At 42.5% G+C, this 26,928-nt stretch overlaps 1 protein-coding gene across 3 annotated transcripts; it reads right to left on the bottom strand.

Moving 5' to 3' along the window:
- LOC115115328 (immunoglobulin-like domain-containing receptor 2) lies at positions 1-26,080 on the bottom strand. Of its 3 annotated transcripts, XM_029643854.2 has the most exons (9): positions 25,925-26,080; positions 15,224-15,553; positions 13,522-13,641; positions 7,771-7,827; positions 4,555-4,701; positions 4,274-4,438; positions 3,777-3,890; positions 2,446-2,647; positions 1-2,227 (listed from the first exon to the last, which is right to left on the bottom strand). In XM_029643854.2, exons 1-9 carry the CDS (start codon positions 25,989-25,991, stop codon positions 1,483-1,485), a joined length of 1,947 nt encoding a protein of 648 aa, XP_029499714.2. In that variant the 5' UTR covers positions 25,992-26,080; the 3' UTR covers positions 1-1,482. The 3 variants fall into 3 exon arrangements, with proteins under 3 accessions (XP_029499714.2, XP_029499778.2, XP_029499846.2); XM_029643918.2 differs by lacking the exon at positions 7,771-7,827; XM_029643986.2 differs by lacking the exon at positions 3,777-3,890.
- Positions 26,081-26,928: the final 848 nt, after the last annotated feature.

Below are 26,928 nucleotides of genomic sequence, written 5' to 3' on the forward strand. Positions count from 1 at the left end.
TAAGATATGCAACAGGTGTTTATCAAAATCATCAATGTCAAACAAGTGGAATACAAACGTCTGCTCTGGCTGAATGGCAGTTTCAAACCACAGTTCAATACTGTGGGCTAATACAGAATAGCATTACAGTTCAGTTGCAAATCTGTAATACAAATTCAAGCTCAGTAGGTACAGTATATGACACACACACACACAATGAAGACAGGTGAACCTGAGTTGCCATTTTATAGGCCCAATTGACACCTATTTTGTGTTTCCTATAGCGTGATAACATTGTTGGCATGGGGTATTGGAGGTATAATTATAATGACCAATTGGTGAATATAGATAATTTCTGAAACAATCCAGCACTTTTACACACATAATGATCCTATTAAGTTTCTTTGATTACTTCTTTACCTACCTTTTTTCTAACCCCTTGTCCCAACTCTCCCCCACACCTAATAATACCCATCGATACATACAAATACCCCTAATTGCATCATTGTTGTCAGGGTAACTTTATGGGAACTGTAACCATGTTGTGTAGGTGAGAGAGGGGAACTGCTCTGTAGAATGCTTGGTTTGAGATGACAGATGAACCTGAATATGGGCAAACGGTGCACATACACACACGCTGCACCCATACATACCCATTCAAATGATATATATGCGTGCACGCTAAACACACATACAATAATATTTTCCAAATGTTCCTCAATTCATGCATAAACAATGCACATTCCATTGTCTTTTCATGATCCCTGCAAGGTGCCTTCCACTCCTTCTGTGGAAAGAAGCCTTCTATTGGGTACGCCTCTCTCCATGTGGTTGATGCCTGATGTGCAGTTAGTCTCTACCAAGCTGATGCATGACATTTTAAGGGATGCATGATGTTTTAAGTGAGTGACGTGTGATTCTCAATATTGGCAGTGCAGTGCTGTGCAGGCACGGGCTTGGGTTCTCTCTGGTGTATCAAACTACGAGAGACTCTCTGCTCAGAGCAGGGGTCTGTTAAAGAAATACACCAAGAGCCACACGTTAGATACCCTGCAATCATGTTGCTCATGCTCGATTAGTCAGGCCTGGTCAGTGAGGGGATCCACACCAATCATGCAGGTCATGGTTTGTTAGTAATGTCTGAGTTCCATAAGAACGATACAATCACATACAGTAACATGCATTCTTGTTGGCATTAAGATTTGACCTTTTTCCTCTAAAATAAAGCATTAAACATTACATTATTTACAAAATAGATCAAAATGACATCAAAATAGTGCTTTGACTCTTTTTATCACATAACAATCAATCAACATGAAATACTTTAAAGAAAATTATGTACAACACCCACTGATATAAAATAAAGACGCTAACCATGGCAAGTTGGTGTAATACTAAGACACTGGGATGGGTATACAGACTGTTAGAGTTGCTAGGCTTGCTACGTCTGAGCTCTTCTATCTGTGACAACCTGAGAGGGAGGGGTTCTTCAACTTGATCCTCCTACAGGTAACTCACCATATTTCGGTTCTTGTCCCTATCCTCTCGGTACCCCTGTACGGTATGTGCTAGTCCTTTAGGGGGACGGGTGTAGGAGAACGGTTGCATGGACGGGTCAGTGGACCGGTACCGTTCTGAGGGCGGTTCGACCGTGCGGTTACGTTCAGCGGTTGGGTTGATCGTCCAATACCTTTCCACCTTCTGCTCTGAGTACGGAGGTAAAGAGTCTTCATCCTCGGGCCGGTTGCTAGACGACTGTCTGTAGAAACCATTACTGCCCTTGCCCTTCGAACTGGCCTTGGAAGGAGTGTCACTATCCTCGTCAGCCCGCCCCTTTCCTCTCTCGCCCCTCTCCCCTGCCCTCCCCCTCACCTTATGCTCCAATAGGTCATTGAGAAAAGCGTAATCGTAACCCCTCTCCCCATGGGTGTGCTGGTGGGGGCGATCGCGATCGCCATCCCACGTGTCCCTCCTCTTCTTCTGTGGCGAGGGACGGGGGCTGCGGCGGGGGTGCCTGTTGTTGTCCCGGTCTCCATGAAAACGGCGAGGGGGTCTGTGGTCCCAGTAGGGAGGGTAGTGCTCTCGCACCCGTAGCGCCAGGTCGTAGTCCGTGTCCTGGTCTCGAGGCTCGCCCCTCCAGACACGGGGGCCGTAGGACATAGAAAACTCCTCCAACTCATCCAGAGAGCCGGTACGCCCCCTGGTGCCCAATGTCTTCCTCTCCAGGTGCACAGAGCGAGGGTTCCACCTGAAACACAGGGAAGACAGGGGATCAGAGTACATAACAGATGCACAGTGCTAACAACATTTTTAGTCCTACACTAAATACAAGATAATCAGGAATACAATATACAATACATATACAACATCCTCTTCTCTTTCTCTCACACACACACACAACGTATCTTGAGTACTGTAGAGACAGTCCTCACACAGTCATAGAGTTACAGTCACACTCAGTGGTACCTGCTGTTTTGTTCGTCATCCGTGTCATTGCCACGGTAATGCCTGGGTCGACGACTGTTGTGCACGGGAGCTGCCATGAGTTCTGATTGGTCATCTAGGTCGGCGATGGGCGGGAGAGCGTTCATCTGGACTGTCCGATAGGTTTGCCGGAAATCCGTGTCCCCTCCCTCATGCAGAGAGCTGAGCTCTGATAGGCTACTGGCTGCTGGGACAACACATCACTATAGAGACTTTTACTGATGTCAAGAAAAGTTTTTACAATAGTATTTTGAATCTGAACTAATCTACGGCATCGACAGTACACCACCATCATCACTATGCATCAAGACTCCTAATCGAGTCACAGACACATCATCAAATTTCACCAAAACTAATGCAAAAAACATCTGATAGCCATAGTGTAAATACAGACCGCCAATTTTCAAAGGAAATGCTTTTGCTGATGGCTCTCATGGTATGTTGCTCTTAGTTTACATCTTGGGAGAGACATTATAGAAGGAATCTGAGCCAATTATGAAATTACAACATGCCACCCATAGAAACAGAATACATAGAATGGGTATGCGTTCCATGGAACACACCAGCCAAAAAGGGCTGTCTTCCTCCGCCTTATTGGAATTTCCAATGACAAGATGCTTTCCACGGCAATTCATAAATAAATGTGTGCTTACAAACAATTACTAAAACTTCTTACATTACTGGTATGGAAATGAACTTTCATGTGAAATAGAGAACCATGCCATCTAATAGTATCAGATTAAAATGCAACAGTCCAATCAATACAGAGCACTGATGTCTTTCATCTAGAGTCAAATCGCCATCCATGGTCAAATGTGTTTGAGTGACATCATCCCACCCCAATGGTCTGTGTATACTGATGGTATTACTATTTGATTATCTACTTAAAAACCTTCTTATAAACATTATGATAATACAGATAACATCGTCCAAAAAATGTGCTGTACTTACTAATGTTGATAAGTTTACAAATGGATGATAAATCATTTAATAATGGTTTATACGCAGTTTATAAGTAGTCCTTAAAATGGTTACCAAACAACATTTGACAGATTCAACACAAATGGATTCTCTCAGTAGATGGAATTAATGACATTCAGTGTATTTAGGGTTAGTTTGTTATTAATGGCGAAATCAATAGTTAATGGAGAATGTAACGGAGGGTTTCTGATGAAGAGGACACAAACCTTTACACAAGCACTAACCAAGACACTTACATACAAACACACACATATTAAACACAGACCGAGACAAATACACAGACATGTACGTGTGGCGATTATAGAGAAACTACTGACTCCATACAGGCTTACATTGTGGAGGAGCCATCTTGGCAGAGGGAAACTGTCCCAGCTCCTTCTCCACGTAGTACAGAACCTTCATAGAGTTCTGACTGTGACTGGGCTGGAGACGATAGCCACTGCGTACTGTAGACACAGACGCACACACCCACACACACTTATATCAAGGATAAAAGCCACTATGGGCACAGTAAAAACCCAATTACACAAACAAAAACACATAAAAACACACACGCACACACACCCCCACATGAGCGTATGAATGCACCCATGCACACACACCCAGTCACCCACACACACGTCTGGTCATAGACAACTCCACCCAGTTTAGAGACAGAAAATGAAGAGTGACATAAGAAGAGGGTTAGTTAAGTCGTGTGACCCTCTACAAATGGTAGTTCATGTTACTGTGATATATCATGCAAAACTACATTTCCCACAATGCAGAATGGCTTGTCCAGGTCCTGCAGACTGAAAGCACGAGCGCAGGTGTGGGTCGGGTCACTCACCCCCAGCTAGGTTCTTCTCCACTGAGGGGAAGGAGAGCATTTTAGGGTCCGCGAGGGACGGAGGGGCAAAGGGGACCATGGTGGGGACCCCAGGGATATAGTAGGGGGGGTACACAGCAATCTGGGGGGACTGGCCACTCTTTGCCATCTTCCCTGCCTCATAGACTGGAAAACAATGACAAATAATATTAAAATCCTAAACTTTTTAAAAGGTAAGCAAGTGAATGTAAGACTGTGTGTGTTTGTAGTTATGTGTTTGTGCGCGTGTGTGTGTTACTCACGGTGACGTGGGCAGCAGCAGGTGTCGGGGCAGCAGCAGCAGCGGAGGTAGCAGCAGCAGGAGTGAGGGCAGCACTGACACCAGCAGATCCCCATCAACAAAAGGAACAAGATACTGCCCAGGACTACAGATCCCACAAACGTCCACTCTGGAACACAAACACAGAGATGAATAAGACTACAGATCCCACAAACAGTAGATATACACAGGCTCTCAACACTAATGATGAATTCGTCAGGGCGTAAGCAGAAATTAAAATGTCAATACTTCAGTGAGCCCCTTGTGAAAAAACACATCCCAAGTGGTCCTCTTCAGAGAGAGGGGGGTTCATGTGAATAATTCTGCTCCATTGAGGCGAGGTATTAAATACACTCCATGCATTTAGTACTGTAGTAAGAATATGATTGGGACAGGAAGGCTTCCATTTTATAAATGCCGACAGATAATTTGTTTGCTCGACATGGTGGGATCTTTTTGTGTCGGTAAAATGGATTATTGCGAGCAATGGCAGTGGAAACGCCTTTATGCGCAAATATTGATATAATAATCATGTACATTTGAAGTCAGTTTTTCACACTTCCTGACATTTAATCCTAGTAAACATTTCATGTCTTAGGCCAGTTAGGATCTCCACTTTATTTTAAGAATGTGAAATGTCAGAATAATAGCAGAGAGAATGATTTATTTCAGCTTTTATTTCTTTCATCACATTCCCAGTGGGTCAGAAGTTTACATACACTCAATTAGTATTTGGTAGCATTGCCTTTAAATTGTTTAACTTGGGTCAAATGTTTGGTGTAGCCTTCCACAAGCTTCCCACAATACATTTTGGGCCATTCTTCCTTACAGAGCTGGTGTAACTGAGTCAGGTTTGTAGGCCTCCTTGCTCGCACACACTTTTCAGTTCTGCCCACAAATGTTCTTTAGGATTGAGGTCAGGGCTTTGTAATGGCTAGCTATACCTTGACTTTGTTGTCCTTAAGCCATTTTGCCACAACTTTGGAAGTATGCTTGGGGTCATTGTCCATTTGGAAGACCCATTTGCAACCAATCTTTAACTTCCTGACTGATGTCTTGAGATGTTGCTTTAATATATCCACATAATTTTCCTACCTCGTGATGCCATCTATTTTGTGAAGTGCACCAGTTCCTCCTGCAGCAAAGCACCCCCACAACATGATGCTGCCACCCCCATGCTTCACGGTTGAGATGGTGTTCTTCGGCTTGCAAGCGTCCCCTTTTTCCTCCAAAATTAATGATGGTCATTATGGCCAAACAGTTCTATCTTTGTCCCCATATGCACGATCTTTGTCCACATATGCAGTTGCAAACCATAGTCTGGCTTTTTAATTGTGGTTTTGGAGCAGTGGCTTCTTCCTTGCTGAGCGACCTTTCAGGTTATGTCGATATAGGACTCGTTTTACTGTGGATATAGATACTTTTGTACCTGTTTCCTCCAGCATCTTCACAAGGTCCTTTGCTGTTATTCTGGGATTGATTTGCACTTTCGCACCAAAGTACATTCATCTCTAGGAGACAGAACGCGTCTCCTTCCTGAGCGGTATGACGGCTGCGTGGTCCCATGGTATTTATACTTGCATACTATTGTTTGTACAGATGAACGTGGTACCTTCAGGCATTTGGAAATTGCTCCCAAGGATGAACCAGACTGGTGGTCTACAACTTTTTTTTCTGTAGTCTTAGCTAATTTCTTTTGATTTTCCCATGATGTCAAGCAAAGAGGCACTGAGTTTGAAGGTAGGCCTTGAAATACATCCACAGGTACACCTCCAATTGACTCAAATGATGTCAATTAGCCTATCAGAAGCTTCTAAAGCCATGACATAATTTTCGGGAATTCTCCAAGCTGTTTAAAGGCACAGTCAACTTAGTGTATGTAAACTTCTGACCCACTGGAATTGTGATACAGTGAATTATAAGTGAAATAATCTGTCTGGTCCTCCACTACAACTCGGGAAACCATGCAGTTTATTAGGCTACAGATGAAATAAGTTACGATTAACTTCACAGGCTGGTGATGGTGCACGTGATGAGCTTGATGCTCCTTTCCAATAAATATCGAGGGTCTTATTCTGGTGACATGATGATCGATGCTTGGCTGTAGTTTGACAAATAAAATCATGTTGTTCTTATCAATAATAATCACATAATGTAGGTAGCTACTATGACTGCGGGATGTTGGCTATAGCGCACGTGCCATGACCAGATGCAACAGGTTTTGTAACATGGAAATTGAAGTACGTTTGATGGAAACACATCTCTCTCTCTCCCTCCCCTCCCGGAGGACCTAAGCCCTAGGACCATGCCTCAGTCCACCTGGTCGTGCTGCTGCTCCAGTTTCAACTGTTCTGCCTGCAGCTATGGAACCCTGACGTGCCACCTTGTCTCAAACCTGCCTGCTGTTTGGACCTGCCTGCTCTCTCTCGATCAACCTCTCGACCTCTGAATGCTCGACTATGAAAAGCCAACTGACATTTAGTCCATAGGTATTGCATTGACCTGTTGCACCCTCTACAACCACTGTGATTATTATTTGGTTCTGCTGGTCATCTATGAATGTTTGAACGTCCTGAAGAACGATCTGGCCTTAATAGCCATGTACTGTTATAATTTCCACCCGGCACAGCCAGAAGAGGACTGGCCACCCCTCAGAGCCTGGTTCCTCTCTAGGTTTCTTCTTAGGCTCAAGTCTTTCTAGGGAGTTTTTCCAAGCCACCGTGCTTTTGCATCTGCATTGCTTGCTGTTTGGGGTTTTAGGCTGAGATTCTGTATAAGCACTTTGTGACATCTGCTGATGTAAAAAGGGCTTTATAAATAAAGAAATAATGTTTTATGCAGATTTTTTAAGATTCGCATGAAAATATGTCGCAAATTGGACAGAAACCTAGCTAGTGAGAGTGAGTTAATGCAAGACTGCGCAGAGGCAGAATATAAGATGAGGCCACATTGGTTCTTTCCTCTGCAGTTGTTAAAGCAATTCCCAGAAGATGATTGGACAGTGAGAGAGCAGCATGGGGGGGTTGCGATGACAGGTAAGCAGAGCCAGAGCAGGGGATGTCACCGAGGGGAACAGGTAAGGAAGGGACAGGTGAAGTGAAAAGGCAGCCATTTTTGGCATAATCACACACAGACTAACAGAAAGACAGACAGACAGTGACAGACCGTGGCCAGCGAATGAGGAAGCAAGCAGCCGTACCTGGTATAATCTCCACATCAAACTCTGGCAGGAGATCGTCCAGCACACCTGTCCTACCTGCAGAGAGAGGGAGACCAGAGGTGAGGCGCAGCAGACAGGAAGTAGCAGAGGGCAGAGGTCAAAGGTGAGGCAAATCAGCCAATCAGATGGAGTTATTGACTGAGGATCATGCATTGAGACTGGCAGAGATTAATCGACAGACACCAGGGGAAAACAGTACAATTCGTTAACACCTGATGCTGAAGCCAAAGTGATAATCATCATAAATCATTTCCCATTATTAAAAATGGATTTGAGAGAACATGTTAATGGGGGGTGAAAACAAAGTTCCAAGGGTGTCGCTTAATGATCTTTATGTAGTAAAAACCATGAGCTGACGCAAACCCAACATTTTTTGTTGAGGTGCTGGCTAACAGAGGGTAAACTGTATAAAAAGAAAGAAAGTCGCACACTCTAAATATGCTCCAAACAATTCAATGGGTGCACCTAACCAACATTTCGGCACGCAGCGTCTTCTTTAGGGTTATTGATCTCCACACACAGTCTTAAAGGCCACGAGTTCTGAGATCAAGAATCAAACTCTCATCTCACACTGAACCTAAATTTAGCAGGGTGCTATATTTCTGTGATGTTACTGTACAAACCCGCAACACACACAAATACACATCCAACATGCTCCACACGTCACATGATACTACAAGGCAAGCTAAAAGATCTGTAATCAGTGTGAGAGATTTACAACATAACCCATAACTGAACTCAAAGGTATATTCAGCCCTGTCAACAGGTCCTGTACCCAATAAAATGCTCTACGGGACGTTGAGGTAAGGCCAGAGTGGAGGGGGTAGGAGGGGTGTGTGTGTGTGTATGTGGGGGAGGGGTGTTAGGGGACAGACACTTCTGAAGCATTCTGGGTCACCAATTAACTATTAGAGCTCATCAGGGAAAGAGGGTCGGATGAACACTATCGCCATGGTAACAATGGTGGCTTTGTCTTTGCTAAACGTGAGAGAGACAGAGGAAGGGAGGTAAAATTTAATGGAGATAGAGACAGAGTGAGAGAAGGATAAAGGGCAATGGAGATACAGAGAAAAAGAATAGTGGGACCAGTCCGTGGCCTCACCCAAACGCCAAAATAAGCTAATTCTAATCTCTGTGTTTTAACCCTCTAGATCGGTTCAACAGGGTTGCTAAAATACCTGGTTTACTCTCATTAAGTATGCGTGCATGTGCGTGTGTCTCTACATATCAATCCCTAAAATAGTGTCTAAGGGTTATTTGATTCAACAGGTCTGCTAGCTGTCAGGGTAGACTGAACTCCCACAGCCAAACAGGCTCCAGTTGGCAGTAGTCATGGAGATAAGCACACTCCTCTCCTCTGATAAACAAAACACGCACACGAACACACACACACAGATCCTACCAACCTGCTCTGGCACTGAGTCGTATAAACCCAGCTGAGCTCAGAAACCTGAAAGAGGGGAGAAACGATGTGCCTCAGAGGGGAGGGAACAATGATAAGAAGACAGGGGTAATAAGGAGTAGAGGAAGATGAGGCCCTCCAGGGGAGGAAAATAAAAAGCAGTGAGAGCAGTAGCGGTGTGTAGGTTAAATCACTGAGGAAGCCAAGCCAGTAAAAGAGCCATATTACAACCTATGTTGTGATATTTGCCTTGTTTTCTCTATAACACATTCCTTTAAACGCCACTGTGACACACAATAAGGCTGGGACAACTAAAAGAAAACAATCACACAGTGGCGGAATAAATTCAACTACACATACGTTTGTTTCGTCACAAAACCAGAGAGCAACATCTGTCCGGCCAATCCCACAAAGCAAATATTGCATGTTACAAACAGCTACAGTATATGGCCCGCAGCGTGGTCAAACAAGTTCACGTTTGACAGTTTACTAAACAACTACTGATTTAGAACCACAGAGTTACCGCAAGTCAGCACAGAGACAACAGGAGCACTGCCTCCACTAATTCCAGCACCATTTAACTTAAACATCAAATCAACAAGGCTATACATGCTTAGTTTAATACACTGAAAACAAACTTAATGTTGCTAAATATCATGTGGCTGTCCATGGTACTTATTTGTGTGTGTGTGTGCAATATATTTTTTAAAGTTGACTCATCCTACTTGTAGACTAGTTGAACGCCAATGCCATCCTCCTCTCGTTCATGTTGGCAAAATGGTCCATGGCTCTGTCATACAGTACACTTTTAGTTTTTGTTTTCATAGGCTACCTAGCTAAAATGCTTGCTAACCTAACTTCCTCGCATGGGCAACAATGAACCAGCTAAGTTACCTAGCTAGTTAATGTGAGCCTATACTAGCCTACATATTGAACTTCAATCAAATCAAATCGTATGATTTTATTGGTCACATACACATGGTTAGCAGATGTTATTGCGAGTGTAGCGAAATGCTTGTGCTTCTCGTTCTAACAATTCCACAAAAACTACCTAATACACACAAATCTAAGTAAAGGAATGGATTAAGAACATATACATATAAATATATGGATGAGCAATGACAGAGCGGCATAGGCAAGATGCAATAGATGGTATAAAATACAGTATATACATATGAGATGAGTAATGCAAGATATGTAAATGTTATTAAAGTGGCATTATTAAAGTGACAGGTGATCCATTTATTAAAGTGGCCAATGATTTCAAGTCTGTATGTAGGCAGCAGCCTCAAAGGCCAGTGGCACAATATATTAATTTATGTTTACATCAGAATCGCCATCATAATCATTTAGCCTGTACATAGGATTAAGTTAAAACCACAAGTCCAGATCCTCCTCTCCATGCATGGCTGAGGAAAGGACCGGTTTAGCAAGCTCGCTACTGCAGGGCATCAACCCAAGCAAACCAGGAATAGACAAGTTTTTACCAACAATGATGACGTTTTGGCGAAGATGAGATTTGATTGGTGGGAAGGCAAATCCAAACTGGCCTCCCTTGGGAGGCGTTTTGCTGCGCCAGGACAATCCACAGTTGAGCTCAGCTCAACGCTGATTGGCTAATAATTATATATTTTTTTTATCAAGGGAAGCCAAATGCTTGCTGGCATCAATCAATCAAATGATACGGCGGCAACATGTCCTTCTTTTGTTCCAGACAGCATCAGATATATGGGCTACATACAGTTGATGTCGGAAGTTTACATACACTTAGGTTGGAGTAATTAAAACTAGTTTTTCAACCACTCCACAAATGTATTGTTAACAAACTTGTTTTGGCAAGTCGGTTAGGACATCTACTTTGTGCATGACACAAGTCATTTTTACAACACTTGTTTACAGACAGATTATTTCACTTATAATTCACTGTATCACAATTCCAGTGGGTCAGAAGTTTACATACATTAAGTTGACTGTGCCTTTAAACAGCTTGGAAAATTCCAGAAAATTATGTCATGGCTTTAGAAGCTTCTAATAGGGCAATTGACATCATTTGAGTCAATTGGAGGTGTACCTGTGAATGTATTTCAAGGCCTACCTTCAAACTCAGTGCCTCTTTGCTTGACATCATGGGAAAATCAAAAGAAATCAGCTAAGACATCAGAAAAAAAATGTGTAGACCTCCACAAGTCTGGTTCATCCTTGGGAGCAATTTCCAAATGCCTGAAGGTACCACGTTCACCTGTACAAACAATAGTACGCAAGTATAAACACCATGGGACCACGCAGCCGTCATACCGCTCAGGACGGAGAGGCGTTCTGTCTCCTAGAGATGAACGTACTTTGGTGCGAAGTGCAAATCAATTCCAGAACAACAGCAAAGGACCTTGAAGATGCTGGAGGAAACAGGTACAAAAGTATCTATATCCACAGTAAAACGAGTCCTATACCGACATAATCTGAAAGGCCGCTCGGCAAGGAAGAAGCCACTGCTCCAAAACCACCATAAAAATGCCAGACTACGGTTTGCAACTGCACATGGGGACGAAGATCGTACTTTTTGGAGAAATGGTCTGATGAAACAAAAATAGAACTGTATGGCCTTAATGACCATCGTTATGTTTAGAGGAAAAAGGGGACGCTTGCAAGCCGAAGAACACCATCTCAACCGTGAAGCATGAGGGTGGCAGCATCATGTTGTGGGGGTGCTTTGCTGCAGGAGGGAATGGTGCACTTCACAAAATAGATGGCATCATGAGGCTGGAAAATTATGTGGATATATTGAAGCAACATCTCAAGATATCAGTCAGAAAGTTAAAGCTTGGTCGCAAATGGGTCTTCTAAATGGACAACGACCCCAAGCATACTTCCAAAGTTGTGGAAAAATGGCTTAAGGACAACAAAGTCAAGGTATTGAAGTGGCCATCACAAAGCCCTGACCTCAATGAAAATGTGTGGGTAGAACTGAAAAAGCGTGTGCGAGCAAGGAGGCCTACAAACCTGACTACGTTACACCAGCTCTGTCAGGAGGAATGTGCCAAAATTCACCCAATTTATTGTGGGAAGCTTGTGGAAGGCTACACCAAATGTTTGACCCAAGTTAAACAATTTAAAGGCAATGCTACCAAATACTAATTGAGTGTATGTAAACTTCTGACCCACTGGGAATGAGATGAAATAAATAAAAGCTGAAATAAATCATTCTCTCTACTATTATTCTGACATTTCACATTCTTAAAATAAAGTAATGATCCTAACTGACCTAAAACAGGGAATTATTACTAGGATTAAATGTCAGGAATTGTGAAAAACTGAGTTGAAATGTATTTGGCTAAGGTGTATGTAAACTTCCAACTTCAACTGTATACTGAGACGGAGGGGCATCGTTTCCTGTTGATGAGATTAAGCCACTTGCGAACCTATGGAAAATTATGAAAACACAGGGAGACGACTAACTCTGAAGGAATTACAAGGCCAAAGTCAGCTCCTCTCCTGTGTCACAACATAAAGCTATCTTTCTCTCTCTCCTTTTACATCTACATCACTGACCCTTAACACGCTTTAGTCTCATCCTCCCCAAATAAAGGAATGTTGCCATGGCAACAGCTTAAGAATTGGATTACATAGCTCACAATAATAACCTAGAACTACTCTCTGTAATATATGTTGTAAACTCTCTATTATGTAGTCTATGTTCAATGCTGTGGCACAAAAGTCTACCTGGCCTATATCTGCGGTTATAAGGGTTTATGTATGGCTATGTCAGGGTTATGTTAGCTGGTCTACAAGGGTAAGCTCAGCCAAACAATGGGTCCTCTCAGAGAGGATCAGAACCGTGTGTAGGGCAGCGCACGCCATTCTGCCCGTCGTCATGGCAGCACTTGTAAGTACACTTTGGAATGCAGACGCCCTCTAGAGCAAGGATGTTTATATTTAAGCACTCCATTATGAACCATACCAAACAAACAAATACACTTACCCTACACACTGACACACACACAAAAGTGAACGCACACACCACAGTCAGCATATGAGACTGGTGCAAAGGCACAAATCCATTGGTTTTAGGGTGTGCATTGGTTTTACTGCTGTGGTAAGGTTCGGAAGGTGAGACACAAGACAATACATAAGAGTATACTTGTTTCCTACTTCCTTAACTCCCAAATCCTTTTAAACCAGAGAGGACCTCGAAATAAGAAAGCCCCAACAGAATGTTCAGATTCCTGTTAATTTCTGCTCTAAAACTTCCTCTTTGATGTTGAGGTTGTTGAAATCCTGTGTTTAATGTTTACTTCCTGTGTGTGGAGGGTTCCCTTCCTGTGGTCACTCACCCAGCACCAGTACCTCCACCTGGCCCTCGTTCTTCCCCTCCAGGTCGTCGGCGATGACGATCTTACAGAAGTACATTCCGCTGTCGCCCCACTGCAGCTTCCCGATCCGCAGGTCCGCCTCTGGACAGGGACAGGACACAGGGTCAGAGGTGAGGACAAGGGTCATAGGTGAGAGGTCAAATGATATGAGAGCATGGTCAGTATATCCTATGAAAAAACTAGGAACCTATAAAACCTCTAAAAAATGATACATATGAAACACACTTAACAAATAATCAACAACTGCATACAGTAACAAAATGATCTACTGCTAAGCCAGGTGTACACTTCATGATTTTGGCCCCGATTTAGCTGTCCCAAGTTTTTGAAGTCGTAAACAAAATCCCCATGTCGTTGCCTACTCAGGGCGTGCGGCCGTCACTGGCACTCGTTTAATGTGAGCGGGTCAGAGACGCAATCTCAGGGCTACCGATTCCATCTTTGAGCGGTCCCAGGCGTCCCGATATTTTCAAACATGTTTGATTTCATCAGCACAAAATCTGCAATGCTCTTATAGTGTGAGATGTGCAACGACAACTTTTAAGGAAAGTGATCAGCAATAGCCAATGAGAGCTCGGCAGAAAAGAAGCCAGTGAAATGATGACGTTGTTTCGCATCACACAGAATGTGTGTTGGTACTTGCCTTTAACCACAGCCAAAGTGTCAAATCGTTACACCTCTAAAGCTCACAGGCAATGTTACTTAATTCAAAATGTTGGCTAGATATTTCAACTCTGTATGGCAAGCGTGAATGTCTGACTGAAAACATTTGAGGTTGTTTTGAACCACAGCTCGTTCTACAGTAGCTACGTTAACAATCTAATCACATCATTGCGTCATTGTTTTCGAGAGACAAATTGGTGGTATTGAGAATCCTCAAGACCAAGTGAAGAATCTTGTTGTGTGTGACACCCCGTCTGTACCAAACCTACAAATCTACAGGAAAGTTGGTTGTTTAATGTGAGAGGCTCAGTGATGTTAAGATTTTGAAAGTCGTGTAGTGTACACCCGGCATTGGTCAAACAATACACTGAACAAACCTCAAAGATACATTCCATTGACATTTGACTCATTCATACATCCAACAGCTTTCTATATAAGAATTATGGCAACAGGAGGGTGTTTTGTTAAAAAAGAGACACAAAAGTAGGTGGGTGCTCTCTATTGAAAGGCAGAAAAAGGTGGGTATTTCATTTGGATAAGAAACTCAATGGGGGTGGTTTATTGTGACTAGGATAAGAGAGTGCAGTGTGTGAAGAAGACCAATCCATTGTGAACAGGGGTCAGTGTCGTTAACAATGTGTGTGTGTGTGTGTGTGTGTGTGTAGCCTGGCCTATTGTGAAGCAGAGACAGTGAACGACTATTTCAGGAGCAGGAAAAGCAGAGCACAAGCAGCCATGTTTCCTGTTGGGAGATGGATCATAAACAGTAGACTGGGATAATAGACAGGCTATGACGGACAAGACCACCGCCTATAACACTGAAGCACAGACATAGAGTTAACAGCATTTAAACGTGTCTGCACATGTCGTATGTCTTCCCTGACAACATTTCCACAAGCACAACCTTTCTAGTCATTGAAGCTCATAAAACTACAAAACACCTCCACACACAACTTCCAATCACAACACAAATCTACTCATTAACCAATCTCCACAGTACTGTTGACGATGGCGATGTCTCGGCCCTTGTAGTGCTCAGCCAGCGTCATGGAGGTTCCCTGGCCGGATGCTACGATGCGGACGGTGCGGCTGCTGTCGGAGCACTCCAGGTGGCCTGCGGCACCCAACTCGGGCCCCTGGACCCCAAAGCTTTCGGGAAAAGTGAAGGAGTCTCGTGTGCGGTCGCGGCAGTAGGATTTGTACCACCATTGCACCACAGGGGTCTGGGAGGAAGGCGTATGGTACTGACACTCGAGCACCACCGACTGGAAGAGCATGGCGAAACGCCTCTTCTCCCGAACCGTCACCTGCACCCCCGCACACACACAGACTGATACACACACAGACAAGGTGTGAGAAAATGAGGGAGAAAATAGAGGGGAAGCGGTTATTTAATAATACAATAATCAAAACAATATTTAATGTTATATTATGACAATATAAAGTTAACACAGTCCTATGAATAGAGAAGTAGGTGTCACATTTTAAATATCTAAAGGAAGTCTGCATATAAGGCCTTTAACATACACTACATGACCAGAAGTATATGGACACCTCATCAAACATCTTATTCCAAAATCATGGCCATTAATATGGAGTTGGTCCCCACTTTGCTGCTGTAGCAGCCTCCACTCTTCTGGGAAGGCTTGCCACTAGATGTTGGAACATTTCTTCGATGCTTGCTTCCATTCAGCCACAAGAGCATTAGTGAGGTCGGGCACTGATGTTGGGTGATTAGGCCTGGCTTGCAGTCGGCATTCCAATTCACCCCAAAGGTGTTCGATGGGGTTGAGGTCAGGGCTCTGTGCAGGCCAGTCAAGTTCTTCCACACCGATCCCGACAAACCATTTCTTCCCTATTGACCTCTCTTTGTGCCTGGGGACATTGTCATGCTGAAACAGGAAAGGGCCTTCCCCAAACGGTTGCCACAAAGTTGGAAGCCCAGAATCGTCTAGAATGTCATTGTATGCTGTAGCGTTCCAGTTCTTCACTGGAACTAAGGGGCCTTGCAAGAACCATGACAAACAACCCCAGACCATTGTTCCTCCACCAAACTTTACAGTTGGCACTATGCATTGGTGCAGGTAGTGTTCTCCTGCCATCCGCCAAACCCAGATTCGTCCGTCGGACTGCCAGATGGTGAAGCATGAATCATCACTCCAGAGAGCACGTTTTCACTGCTCCAGAGTTCAATGGCGGCGAGCTTTACACTACTCCAGCCGACGCTTGGCATTGCGCATGGTGATTTTATTGTGTGCGGCTGCTCGACCATGGAAACCCATTTCATGGAGCTACCGACGAACAGTTCTCGTGCTGACTTTGCTTCCAGAGGCAGTTTGGAACTCAGTAACCGAGTACAATTTTTACACGCTTCAGCACGGTTCTGTGAGCTTCTGTGGCCTACCACTTCGCGGCTGAGCCGTTGTTGCTCTGAGATGTTTCAACTTCACAATAACAGTACTTACAGTTGACCGGGGCAGCTCTAGCAGGGCAGAAATTTGACAAACTGACTTGTTGGAAAGGTGGCATCCTATGATGGTGCCACACTGAATGTCACTGAGCTTTTCAGTAAGGCCATTCTACTGCCAATGTTTGTCTATGGAGATCGCATGGCTGTGTGCTCGAGTTTATACACCTGTCAGCAATGGGTGTGGCTGAAGTTGCTTAATCCTCTCATTTGAAGAGGTGTCCACATACTTTTGGCCATGTATTGTATCTTTTGAATAGCCAGAGAAACATGCAAATGGTAAGGAGATTAGACTTTACAGTTGAACGCTCTCCAACACTAGCTTTGAGAAGCACCCAGTCCAACACCACTTATCCTCTACCCATAGTAGAGCCCACAGCAGTCCAACTCTCCCTTTCATACCCTACTCTCCCTTGCACATCCAACAGGTTAAGGGGGATTCCAGAAGGATCCTCTCAGTTAACTAAACCACAAAACTCAGGAGCGGGTCTGTATCTGTTGTGGAAGTGATGACCTGATTTCACCAACGCCTAAAAACATCTGGTCTGACTCTACTGAGAACCGTTTGTGGGTGTGTGTGTATTCGTAATGATGACTCCAACTGGGCTCTTGAGTGGCGCAGGTGTCTAAGGCACTGCATCTCAATGCAAGGGGTGACACTACAGTCCCTGGTTCAAATCCAGGTTGAATCACATCTGGCTGTGATTGGGAATCCCATAGGGCGGCACACAATTGGCCCAGCGTCGTCTGGGTTTGCCGGGGTAGGCCGTCATTGTAAATAAAAATTTGATCTTAACTGACTTCCCTAGTTAAATCAAATTTAAAAAAATAAAAAATCCCCAACAAGGAGATTGCCAAGTGGTGACTTGCACATTATCTAGATGGGGGGGGCTCCTCTCTCCAGTACACGGGAGGTCACAGAGGTTACATTCCGCCGTGTGTGGGGGGCAGGGGCAGGACTGTAGTAGGAACGTAGGGGGTTGTCATGATAAATGGGAACAGTGAGGGGGTTGTGGCCAGAGCCATACTCTGCAGCCAGTCTAGGTGGGGCATGCAGCAGGAACTCACTCCAAACATTTCCAAGAAAAGAGGAAATCACAGCAAACGGTTCTACACAGTGGCCCTCTCCTTAGCAGCACTTTCCCAAGTTTTCAGTTTAGTGCAGATGAAGGGAATGAGACAAGGAGGGGATGCAGTTTTACACAGATTGAGATTCCCACTTTGTACTAAAGAGGAGCCAGGGCGATTCATGATTATGGCATTCATATTTCCTACAGAGCTCCAATTAGAAGTTGCGGCTAACAACATATCTAGGCTCAAGCTAAATAAATATCTGACCCTGCACCAACGGTTCACCAACTCCTCCTACAGAGTCAGAGGTAGATGTCAGTTACCTCTGGTCAGTGCAAAACAAATGAGAGAGAGAGAAAAGTGGCAGTTCTGTTCTTTATATATATATTTTTACATTTTAAATATGAGAGGGTTGGAGAAAAAGAAAGATGGAGGAGAGAGGGGCCGTGCTTCTAAATTCTTCCCGTGGGGTAAATGTGTCCCTCCCTTAGTCCTTTTGTTCATGGTCCAGCGCATTGTTTGGAATTAGTATAATCCTACAGTGCCTTCAGAGAGTATTCATACCCCTTGACTTATTCCAAATGTTGTTTTGTTACAGCCGGAATTCAAAATGAATTCAATATTTTTTTTCTCACCTGTCTAATCTACACACAATACCCTATAATAACAAAGTGAAAGGATGTTGCTAGAATTTTTTGCAAATGTATTGAAAATGAAAGACAGAAATATCGCATTTACATAAGTATTCACAAATGAGTCAATACATTGTAGAAGCACCTTTGGCTGTGATTACAGCTTTGAGTCATCTTGGGTATTACTGTATCAGCTTTGCACATCTGGATTTGGGGATTCTATCCCATTCTTCCTTGTTAAGTTAGATTGGGAGCGACGGTGAACAGCAATCTTCAAGTCTTTCCACAGATTTTCAATTGGATTCAAGTCTAAGCAAGGACTTTCACATTCTTTTTCTGAAGCCATACCGTTTTGGCTGTATGCTTGGGGTCATTGTCCTGTTGGAATGTACACATTCGCCCCCCTCAAAACTCATTTGTACTCTGAACAGGTTCTCATCAAGGATTTGCAAGTATTTGGCTCCATTTATTGTTTCCTTCTAGCCTTACCAGTTTCCCCGTCCCTGCTGCTGAAAAGCACCCCATAGCATGAAGCTGACATCACCATGCTTCACAGTAGGGATGTTGTTAGACGGATGAGGAGCTGTGTCTGGTTTCTCCAGACATAGCACTTTGCATTCAGGCCAAATAGTTACATTTTTGTCTCATCAGACCACAGATTCTTTTGCCTAATAATCTGTCTTTCATGTGCCTTTTTGCAAACTCCAGGAGTGCTATCATGTGCCGTTTTCTCAGGAAGGGCTTCAGTCTTGCCACTCTCCCATAAAGCCCAGATTGGTGAAGTGCTGTAGAGACTTTTGTCCTTCTGGCATGTTCTCCTATCTCAGCCAAGGAACTCTGTAGTTCTGTCAGAGTGGTCATTGGGTTCTGGTCACCGACCTGACCAAGGTTCTTCTTGCCCGGTTGCTCAGTTTGGTCGAACGTTCAGCTCTAGGCAGAGTCTGGGTAGTTACATATTTTTTTCCATTTCCCAATGATAGAAACTGTGCTCTTGGAAACTTTCAACACACTAGAAGTAGTTTTATACCCTTCCACAGATATATGCCTCATCTCAATTCTATCTTGGAGATCTACGGACGGTTCCTTGGACTTTATGGTATAGTTTCTGCTCTGACATTCTGAATTGTCAACTGTGGGATCTTATACTGTATAGACAGGTGTTTCTTTCTAAATCATGTCCCAAAATGTTTTAATTGGCAACAGGACTCCAATCAAGTTGTAGAAATTGGATGCACCTGAGCTCAATTTGGAGTGTCAAAGCAAAGGGGTGTGAATACTTACAGTACCAATCAAAAGATTGGACAAACCTACTCATTCAAGGCTTTTTCTTAGTTTTTTCCTATTTTCTACATTGTACAATAACTATCAAAACTATATGAAATAACACATATGGAATAATGTAGAAAGCATTTCAATTAACAGGTGGGCCTTGTTAAAACTGAATTTGTGGAATTTCTTTCCTTCTTAATGCATTTGAGCCAATAAGTTGTGTTGTGTCAAGGTAGGGGTGGTATACAGAAGATAGCACTATTTGATAAAAGACCAAGTCTATATTATGGCAAGAACAGCTAATATAAGCAAAGGGAAATGACAGTCCATCATTACTTTAAGACATGAAGGTCAGTCAATGTGGAACATTTCAAGAACTTTGAAAGTTTCTTCAAGTGCAGTCGCAAAAACCCTCAAGCTCTATGATGAAACTGGCTCTCATGAGGACCGCCATATGAATGGAAGACCCAGAGTTACCTCTGCTACAGAGGATAAGTTCATTAGAGTTACCAGCCTCAGAAATTACAGCCCAAATAAATGCTTCACAGAGTTCTTCTACACCTGCATTGCTTGCTGTTTGGGGTTTTAGGCTGGGTTTCTGTACAGCACTTTGAGATATCAGCTGATGTACGAAGGGCTATATAAATAAATTTGATTTGATTTTGATTTAATTTGATTTAATTTCAAGTAACAGACACATCTCAACATCAACTGTTCAGAGGAGACTGTGTGAATCAGGCCTTCATGGTCGAATTGCTGCAAAAAAACACTACTAAAGGACACTAATAAGAAGAAGAGACTTGCTTGGGCCAAGAAACACGAGCAATGGACATTAGACTGGTGGAAATCTGTCCTTTGGTCTGATGAGTTCAAATTTGAGATTTTTGGTTCCAACCGCTGTGTCTTTGTGAGATGCAGAGTAGGTGAACGGATGATCTCCAAATGTGTGGTTCCCACCGTGAAGCATGGAGGAGGTGTGATGGTGTGGGGGTGCTTTGCTGGTGACACTGTCTAATTTATTTACAATTCAAGGCACACTTAACCAGCATGTTGTTACACACGCCTGGTGCAAAAGAACGGCCAATAGCCAATTGCCCTCTTGATGAGGGGGCGGGGTCAGCTCTCCAATTAATCGTGGAGTCGACCAATCAGCTGCTGGGGGATTTCAGGAAGCCATCTCCTGAAACACACTCAATTACACAAACTACAACACAGAAACTGGGGAACGTAACAATGTCTACCACAGCATTCTGCAGTGATACGCCAACCCATCTGGTTTGCGCTTATTGGGACTATCATTTGTTTTTCAACAGCACAATGACCCAACACACCTCCAGGCTATGTAAGGACTATTTGACCAAGAAGGAGATTGATGGAGTGCTGCATCAAATGACCTGGCCTCCACAATCACCTGACCTCAACCCAATTGAGATGGTTTAGGATGAGTTGGACCGCAGAGTGAATAAAAAGCAGCCAACAAGTGCTCAGCATATTTGGGAACTCCAAGACTGTTGGAAAAGCATTCCAAGTGACTACCCCATGAAGCTGGTTGAGAGAATAACAAGAGTGTGCAAAGCTGTTATCACGGCAAAGGGTGAAGAATCTAAAATCTAAAATATATTTTTGTTTAACACTTTTTTACTACATGATTCCATATGTGTTAGTTCATAGTTGTGATGTTTTCACTATTATTCTACAATGTAGATAATAGTTTTAAAAAACTTGAATGAGTAGCTGTGTCCAATATTTTGACTGGTACTGAATGTAAATGAGATATTTCAGTTTTTAATTTTCAATACATTTGCAAACATTCAGGCTGTAATACAACATAATGTGGAATAAGTCAAGGGGTATTATTAATTTATGAAGGCCCTGTATGTGGACAACAGAATGGAGGGGGATGTGAGGACTCCAACCAATGAGATTATCTCATCAGGCCCAGTGAACAGCCAATTAGCGGTTAGAGATTTGAAGAAGAGTTTATTATATTCTAGCGAGGAGGAGAAATAAAGATGGACAGAAAGAACAGACAGGGTGGGACACCTTGGTAACCTCATGATTCACACATCAAAAAATATTCTGGGACCTTTCATCCAAGGTGTCAGCCTGTCTCAGCATCTCTCTAACAGAGAACAACACAAAACTGTCCGTGCATGTAACTAGGCACTCAAAAACACATATTTATAAACCTCTAAAAATACCCACAAGTGTGACATAACAAAAATACATTTATACCTACAGTGCATTCAGAAAGTATTCAGGCCCCACATTTTGTGACCTTACAGCCTTATTCAAAAATTGATTAAATAAAAAATGTCCCTCATCAATCTACACACAATACCCCATAATGACAAACGCTAAAACAGGTTTACAGAAATTTGTGCAAATGTATTAAAGATTAAAAACAGAAACACCTTGTTTACATAAGTAATCAGACCCTTTGCTATGAGATTTGAAATTGAGCTCAGGTGCATCTGGTTTCCATTGATCACCCTTGATGTTCCTACAACTTGATTGGAGTCCACCTGTGGTAAATTCATTTGATTGGATATGATTTGGAAGGGCACACACCTGTCTATTTAAGGTCCCACATTTGACAGTGCATGTCAGTGCAAAAACCAAGCCATGAGGTAGAAGGAATTGTCTGTAGAGCTCTGAGACAGGATTGTGTCAAGGCATAGATCTGGGGAAGGGTACCAACAAATTTCTGCAGCTTTGAAGTGACTCCATCACTCATAAAATGTTAGAAGTTTGGAACCACCAAGACTCTTCCTAGTGCTGGCCGCCCAGCCAAACTGAGCAATTGGGGGAGAAGGACCTTGGTCAGGGAGGTGACCGAGAACACTGTGGAGATGGGAGAACCTTCCCTACAGCACTCCACCAATCAGGCATTTATGGTAGAGTGGCCAGACAGAAGCCTCTCTTCAGTAAAAGGCACATGACAGCCCACTTTGAGTTTGACAAAAGGCACCTAAATGACTCTCAGACCATGAGAAACAAGATGATCTGGTCTGATGAAACCAAGTTTGAGCTTGGAGAGAACCTGGCACCATCCCTACGGTGAAGAATCTCGAGGCTGTTTTTTTTATATATACAGTGGGGAGAACAAGTTTTTGATACACTGCCGATTTTGCAGGTTTTCCTACTTACAAAGCATGTAGAGGTCTGTAATTTTTTTCATAGGTACACTTCAACTGTGAGAGACAGAATCTAAAACAAAAATCCAGAAAATCACATTGTATGATTTTTAAGTAATTAATTAGCATTTTATTGCGTGACATAAGTATTTGATACATCAGTAAAGCAGAACTTAATATTTGGTAAGGAAACCTTTGTTTGCAATTACAGAGATTATACGTTTCCTCTAGTTCTTGACCAGGTTTGCACACACTGCAGCAGGGATTTTGGCCCAATAAGAATTTGTTCTTAACTGACTTGCCTGGTTAAGTAAAGATAAAAATAAAATATCTAAAATAGAACAGTCAGTTAACTTCCTTGTTCAGGGGCAGAACGACAGAACGACCTTGTCAGCTCGGGGATTCGATCTAGCAACCTTTCAGTTACTGGCCCAACGCTCTAACCACTTTACCCTTTACTCAACAAAGTATGTGAATAAAGGTACTGAATACTTGTGATATTTCTTTTTTTGCAAAAAAATACCAACCTGTTTTTGCTTTTTCATTATGAGGTATTGTGTGTAGATTGATTACCGAAAAAAACAACATTTGAATCAATTTTAGAACAAGGCTGTAACTTAACAATGTGGAGAAAGTCAAGGGTCTGAATACTTACTGAATGTACTGTATGATCCTGATTCAACTCAAAACATACATTTCCTAATCCATATTCACAACAAATTACCAGAAACACTTAACTATACTGAACAAAAATATAAATGCAATATGCAAAGTGTTGGTCCCATGTTTCATGAGCAGAAATAAAATGTTCTATAAGCACAAAAAACATATTTATCTAAACTGTTGTGCACAAATTTGGTTATATCCCCGTTAGTGATCTTTTCTCCTTTGCCAAGATAATCCATCCACCTGACAGGTGTGGCATATCAGGAAGCTGATTAAACAGCATGATCATTACACAGGTGGACCTGCTTGGGACAATAAAAGTCAACTCTAAAATGTGCAGTTTTGTCACACAACACAATGACACAGATGTCTCAAGTTGAGAGCTTGTGCATTTGCCATGCTGACTTGAGGGATTGTCCACCAGAGCTATTGCCAGAGAATTTAATGTTCATTTCCCAACCATAAGCTGCCTCCAATGCTTTTTTCGACAACTTGGCCAGTTTGTCCAACCGGCCTCACAATACGCAGACCACACCAGCCCAGGACCTCCACATCTGGCTTCTTCACCTGTGTGACTGTCTGTTACCAGCCACCCAGACAGCTGTTGAAACTGTGGGTTTGCACAACCAAATTGTTTCTGACAGTTTATGCATAAATTGTCTCATGGAAGCTCATCTGCGTGCTCGTCATCCTCACCAGGGTCTTGACCTGACTGCAGTTTGTCGTCGTAACCAACTTCAGTGGGCAAATGCTCACCTTCGATGGCCACTGGTACGCTGGAGAAGTGTGATCTAAACGGATCAATCCCGGTTTCAACTGTACCGGGCAGATGGCAGACAGTGTGTATGGCGTCACGTGGGCAAACGCTTTGCTGATGTCAATGTTGTGAACAGAGTGACCCATGGTGACGGCGGTGTTATGGTTCGGGCAGGCATAAGCTACGGACAACAAACACAATTGCATTTTATCAATGGCATTTTGAATGCAGCAATACCTTGACAAGATAGTGAGGCCCATTGTTGTGCCATTCATCCGCCGCCATCACGCCATGTTTCAGCATGATAATGCACAGCTCCATTTCACAAAGATCTGTTCACAATTCCTGGAAGCTGAAACCATCCCAGTTCATCCATGACCTGAACAAGCAAGCGGCACCATGAAGACCAAGGAGCTATCCAAACAGGTCACGGACAAAGTTGTGGAGAAGTACAGATCTGGGTTGGGTTATAAAAAAATATCTGCAACTTTGAACATCCCATGGAGCACCATTAAATCCATTATTAAAATATTTTAATAATATGGCACCACAACAAACCTGCCAAGAGAGGGCTGCCCACCAAGGAGGAAATTAATCAGAGGCAACAAAGAGACCAAAGATAACCCTGAAGGAGCTGCAAACCTCCACAGTGGAGATTGGAGTATATGTTCATAGGACCAGTTTAAGCTGTACAAACTATAATTGCTGCAAACGTAATTGTAATTGTACAAAGTACATTTTTATTCCAGGTTGTAAGGCAACAAAATAGGAAAAATGCCAAGGGGGTGAATACTTTCGTAAGCCACTGTACCATACACCATCAAATAGTGTTCTTTTTTTACACAATCAAATCATGTTCTATTTTCTTGAAGAGTAGACAACAGTTATAGTTTAACCAGTCTACTAGGCTCTTCTTGGTCAAAGTTCTGAGTCACACCATGCTTCCTGACCACATCAGGCCCTTTCCTTGCAAACAACTGACACGTTTTCTTGCCAGGCATTCCAACACAATGATTTAACTCCCTAGAGGACTTTTTTTGTTCTTGTATAGGTCTACAGAAAAACCTCTTCAAAATACAGAATTAAATAATGGTTACATTTTATATTAATTTACTAAATCAAAAGGTGGGAAATTGGGCTCTCGGAATGAGAGTTCTATGTGTATTATAATAGAGGACCAGCATATCTCTATTAAATGTGTATGTGAGTCATTGGGGTGCAGGCATAACGGGACCTTCTATTTTCTATTTCACCTTTATTTTGACGGGGAACTCATACTGAGACTAGAGTATTGTTTACAGATAAGCCTTGCACACAAACCAACCCACAATTACAAAATATATTAAGAATAAACGTGTTCACTAGCGTCCTCATTCCACACATTCCTCCTGTAATTTAGGACAAAAAACAATAGAGGAAAAACAAGAGTAAGACTACCTAAGGCCCATCACTGCACAGGTTCAAAAATAAAGCAAATCAGACTAATCCCCCAACACAACAAGTGGGCAAACAAAAGTATGTTTATAAAAATGAAGGGAATCCAAAAGTCATGTTGACTTTTGAGGTCGTAGCCTGCTGTAAAGGTAGACCCGTTAGCTGCTGGAATAAAGTGAAGGGGTCAAACTGTTGCTGGCTGCATCCACGGCTTTCGCAGACAGATGACAAAACAACATGCTGAGTGAGTAAAGAAAAAAACATTTACCTGTTATGCAAAAAATATTCCATCGACCTAACAGCCAGCTCATTTTTCGAAAATAAAAGTTTCGCATTCAGATAGAATTAATCCAAATGTTCGTCCTGCCCATTGTTCGCCTCATTCTTTGGTCCGTTGAGTGCGCACAAGAATAAATCGGGAGAGCCGAAGTGTCAATCCGAGACCAGGGGGAGTGTACCACTTCACCAGCGGGTGAGTTCCAACTGCACTCCAACAAATAAATGTTTTTAAATGTTTTACCACCCTTTTACCTAGAATAATCGTACAAGCACGTGTTTAAATAGATTTGTGATTAAAAACATTACATCTAAACTGGTCTCCAAAAACGACAATTGAAAATATTTTATTTTTTATATAAAATCAGGTCATACTAACTCCGGTGTGATCCTTTAAAATGTAAAAAATGTAAACAAAAATAATCCTTTAGTTCAGTTTTTCCTTCACTTTATTATCAGTAAATGCTCTATAATAAAAACAAAATTAGTTATTAAATTACATAAATATTTTCATTACATTTCCATGAATCATTCATAACAAGACTTAATTTATTGATTGGCATAATTACTAGCAAATATTAAAACAAATTAATTCATAAATCAGTGCTTTATCAAATAAAAAGGATGTAGGCCTACTTTCATCACAATATACATACACAATTGAAAAATGATTAACTGTCTACATTTGTTTTTGCCACGTGTATTCTGTAACAGACACCTTAATAAATACTTTTAAATTATATTATGTGAGCTAAACATAACTATTTTTAAAATCCTTAAAGTATAATTTTTTGAAAGTTCTAATGTTACTGTCCACACTACAACAAAAAATACATAAATACATGTAATTTTGTCCTTGAAATATTTCATTGAAATACTGTAGAATTCCAGTCATTGCTATGGATGACTGCTTCTACTGGGGAATGTCAATATGGCTGACCAATGGCTACAGTGGAATACTCGTTTCTGATTGGCTTGAAGAGCATTCTAGAGCGT

Source organism: Oncorhynchus nerka, linkage group LG1, assembly GCF_034236695.1.
Source record: "Oncorhynchus nerka isolate Pitt River linkage group LG1, Oner_Uvic_2.0, whole genome shotgun sequence".
In the NCBI taxonomy this organism is placed as follows: Eukaryota; Metazoa; Chordata; class Actinopteri; order Salmoniformes; family Salmonidae; genus Oncorhynchus; species Oncorhynchus nerka.

What these genes read in the sequence shown, in the direction of transcription:
- LOC115115328 (XM_029643854.2), bottom strand. Translation starts at nt 25,991, where the DNA reads ATGCGAAACTTTTATTTTCGAAAAATGAGCTGGCTGTTAGGTCGATGG. An exon ending in CTGCTGCTGCCCACGTCACC is followed by an intron (nt 4,439 to 4,554) that starts GTGAGTAACACA and finishes ATTGTTTTCCAG; the next exon opens with TCTATGAGGCAGGGAAGATG. An exon ending in GGAGAAGAACCTAGCTGGGG is followed by an intron (nt 3,891 to 4,273) that starts GTGAGTGACCCG and finishes CTGTGTCTACAG; the next exon opens with TACGCAGTGGCTATCGTCTC.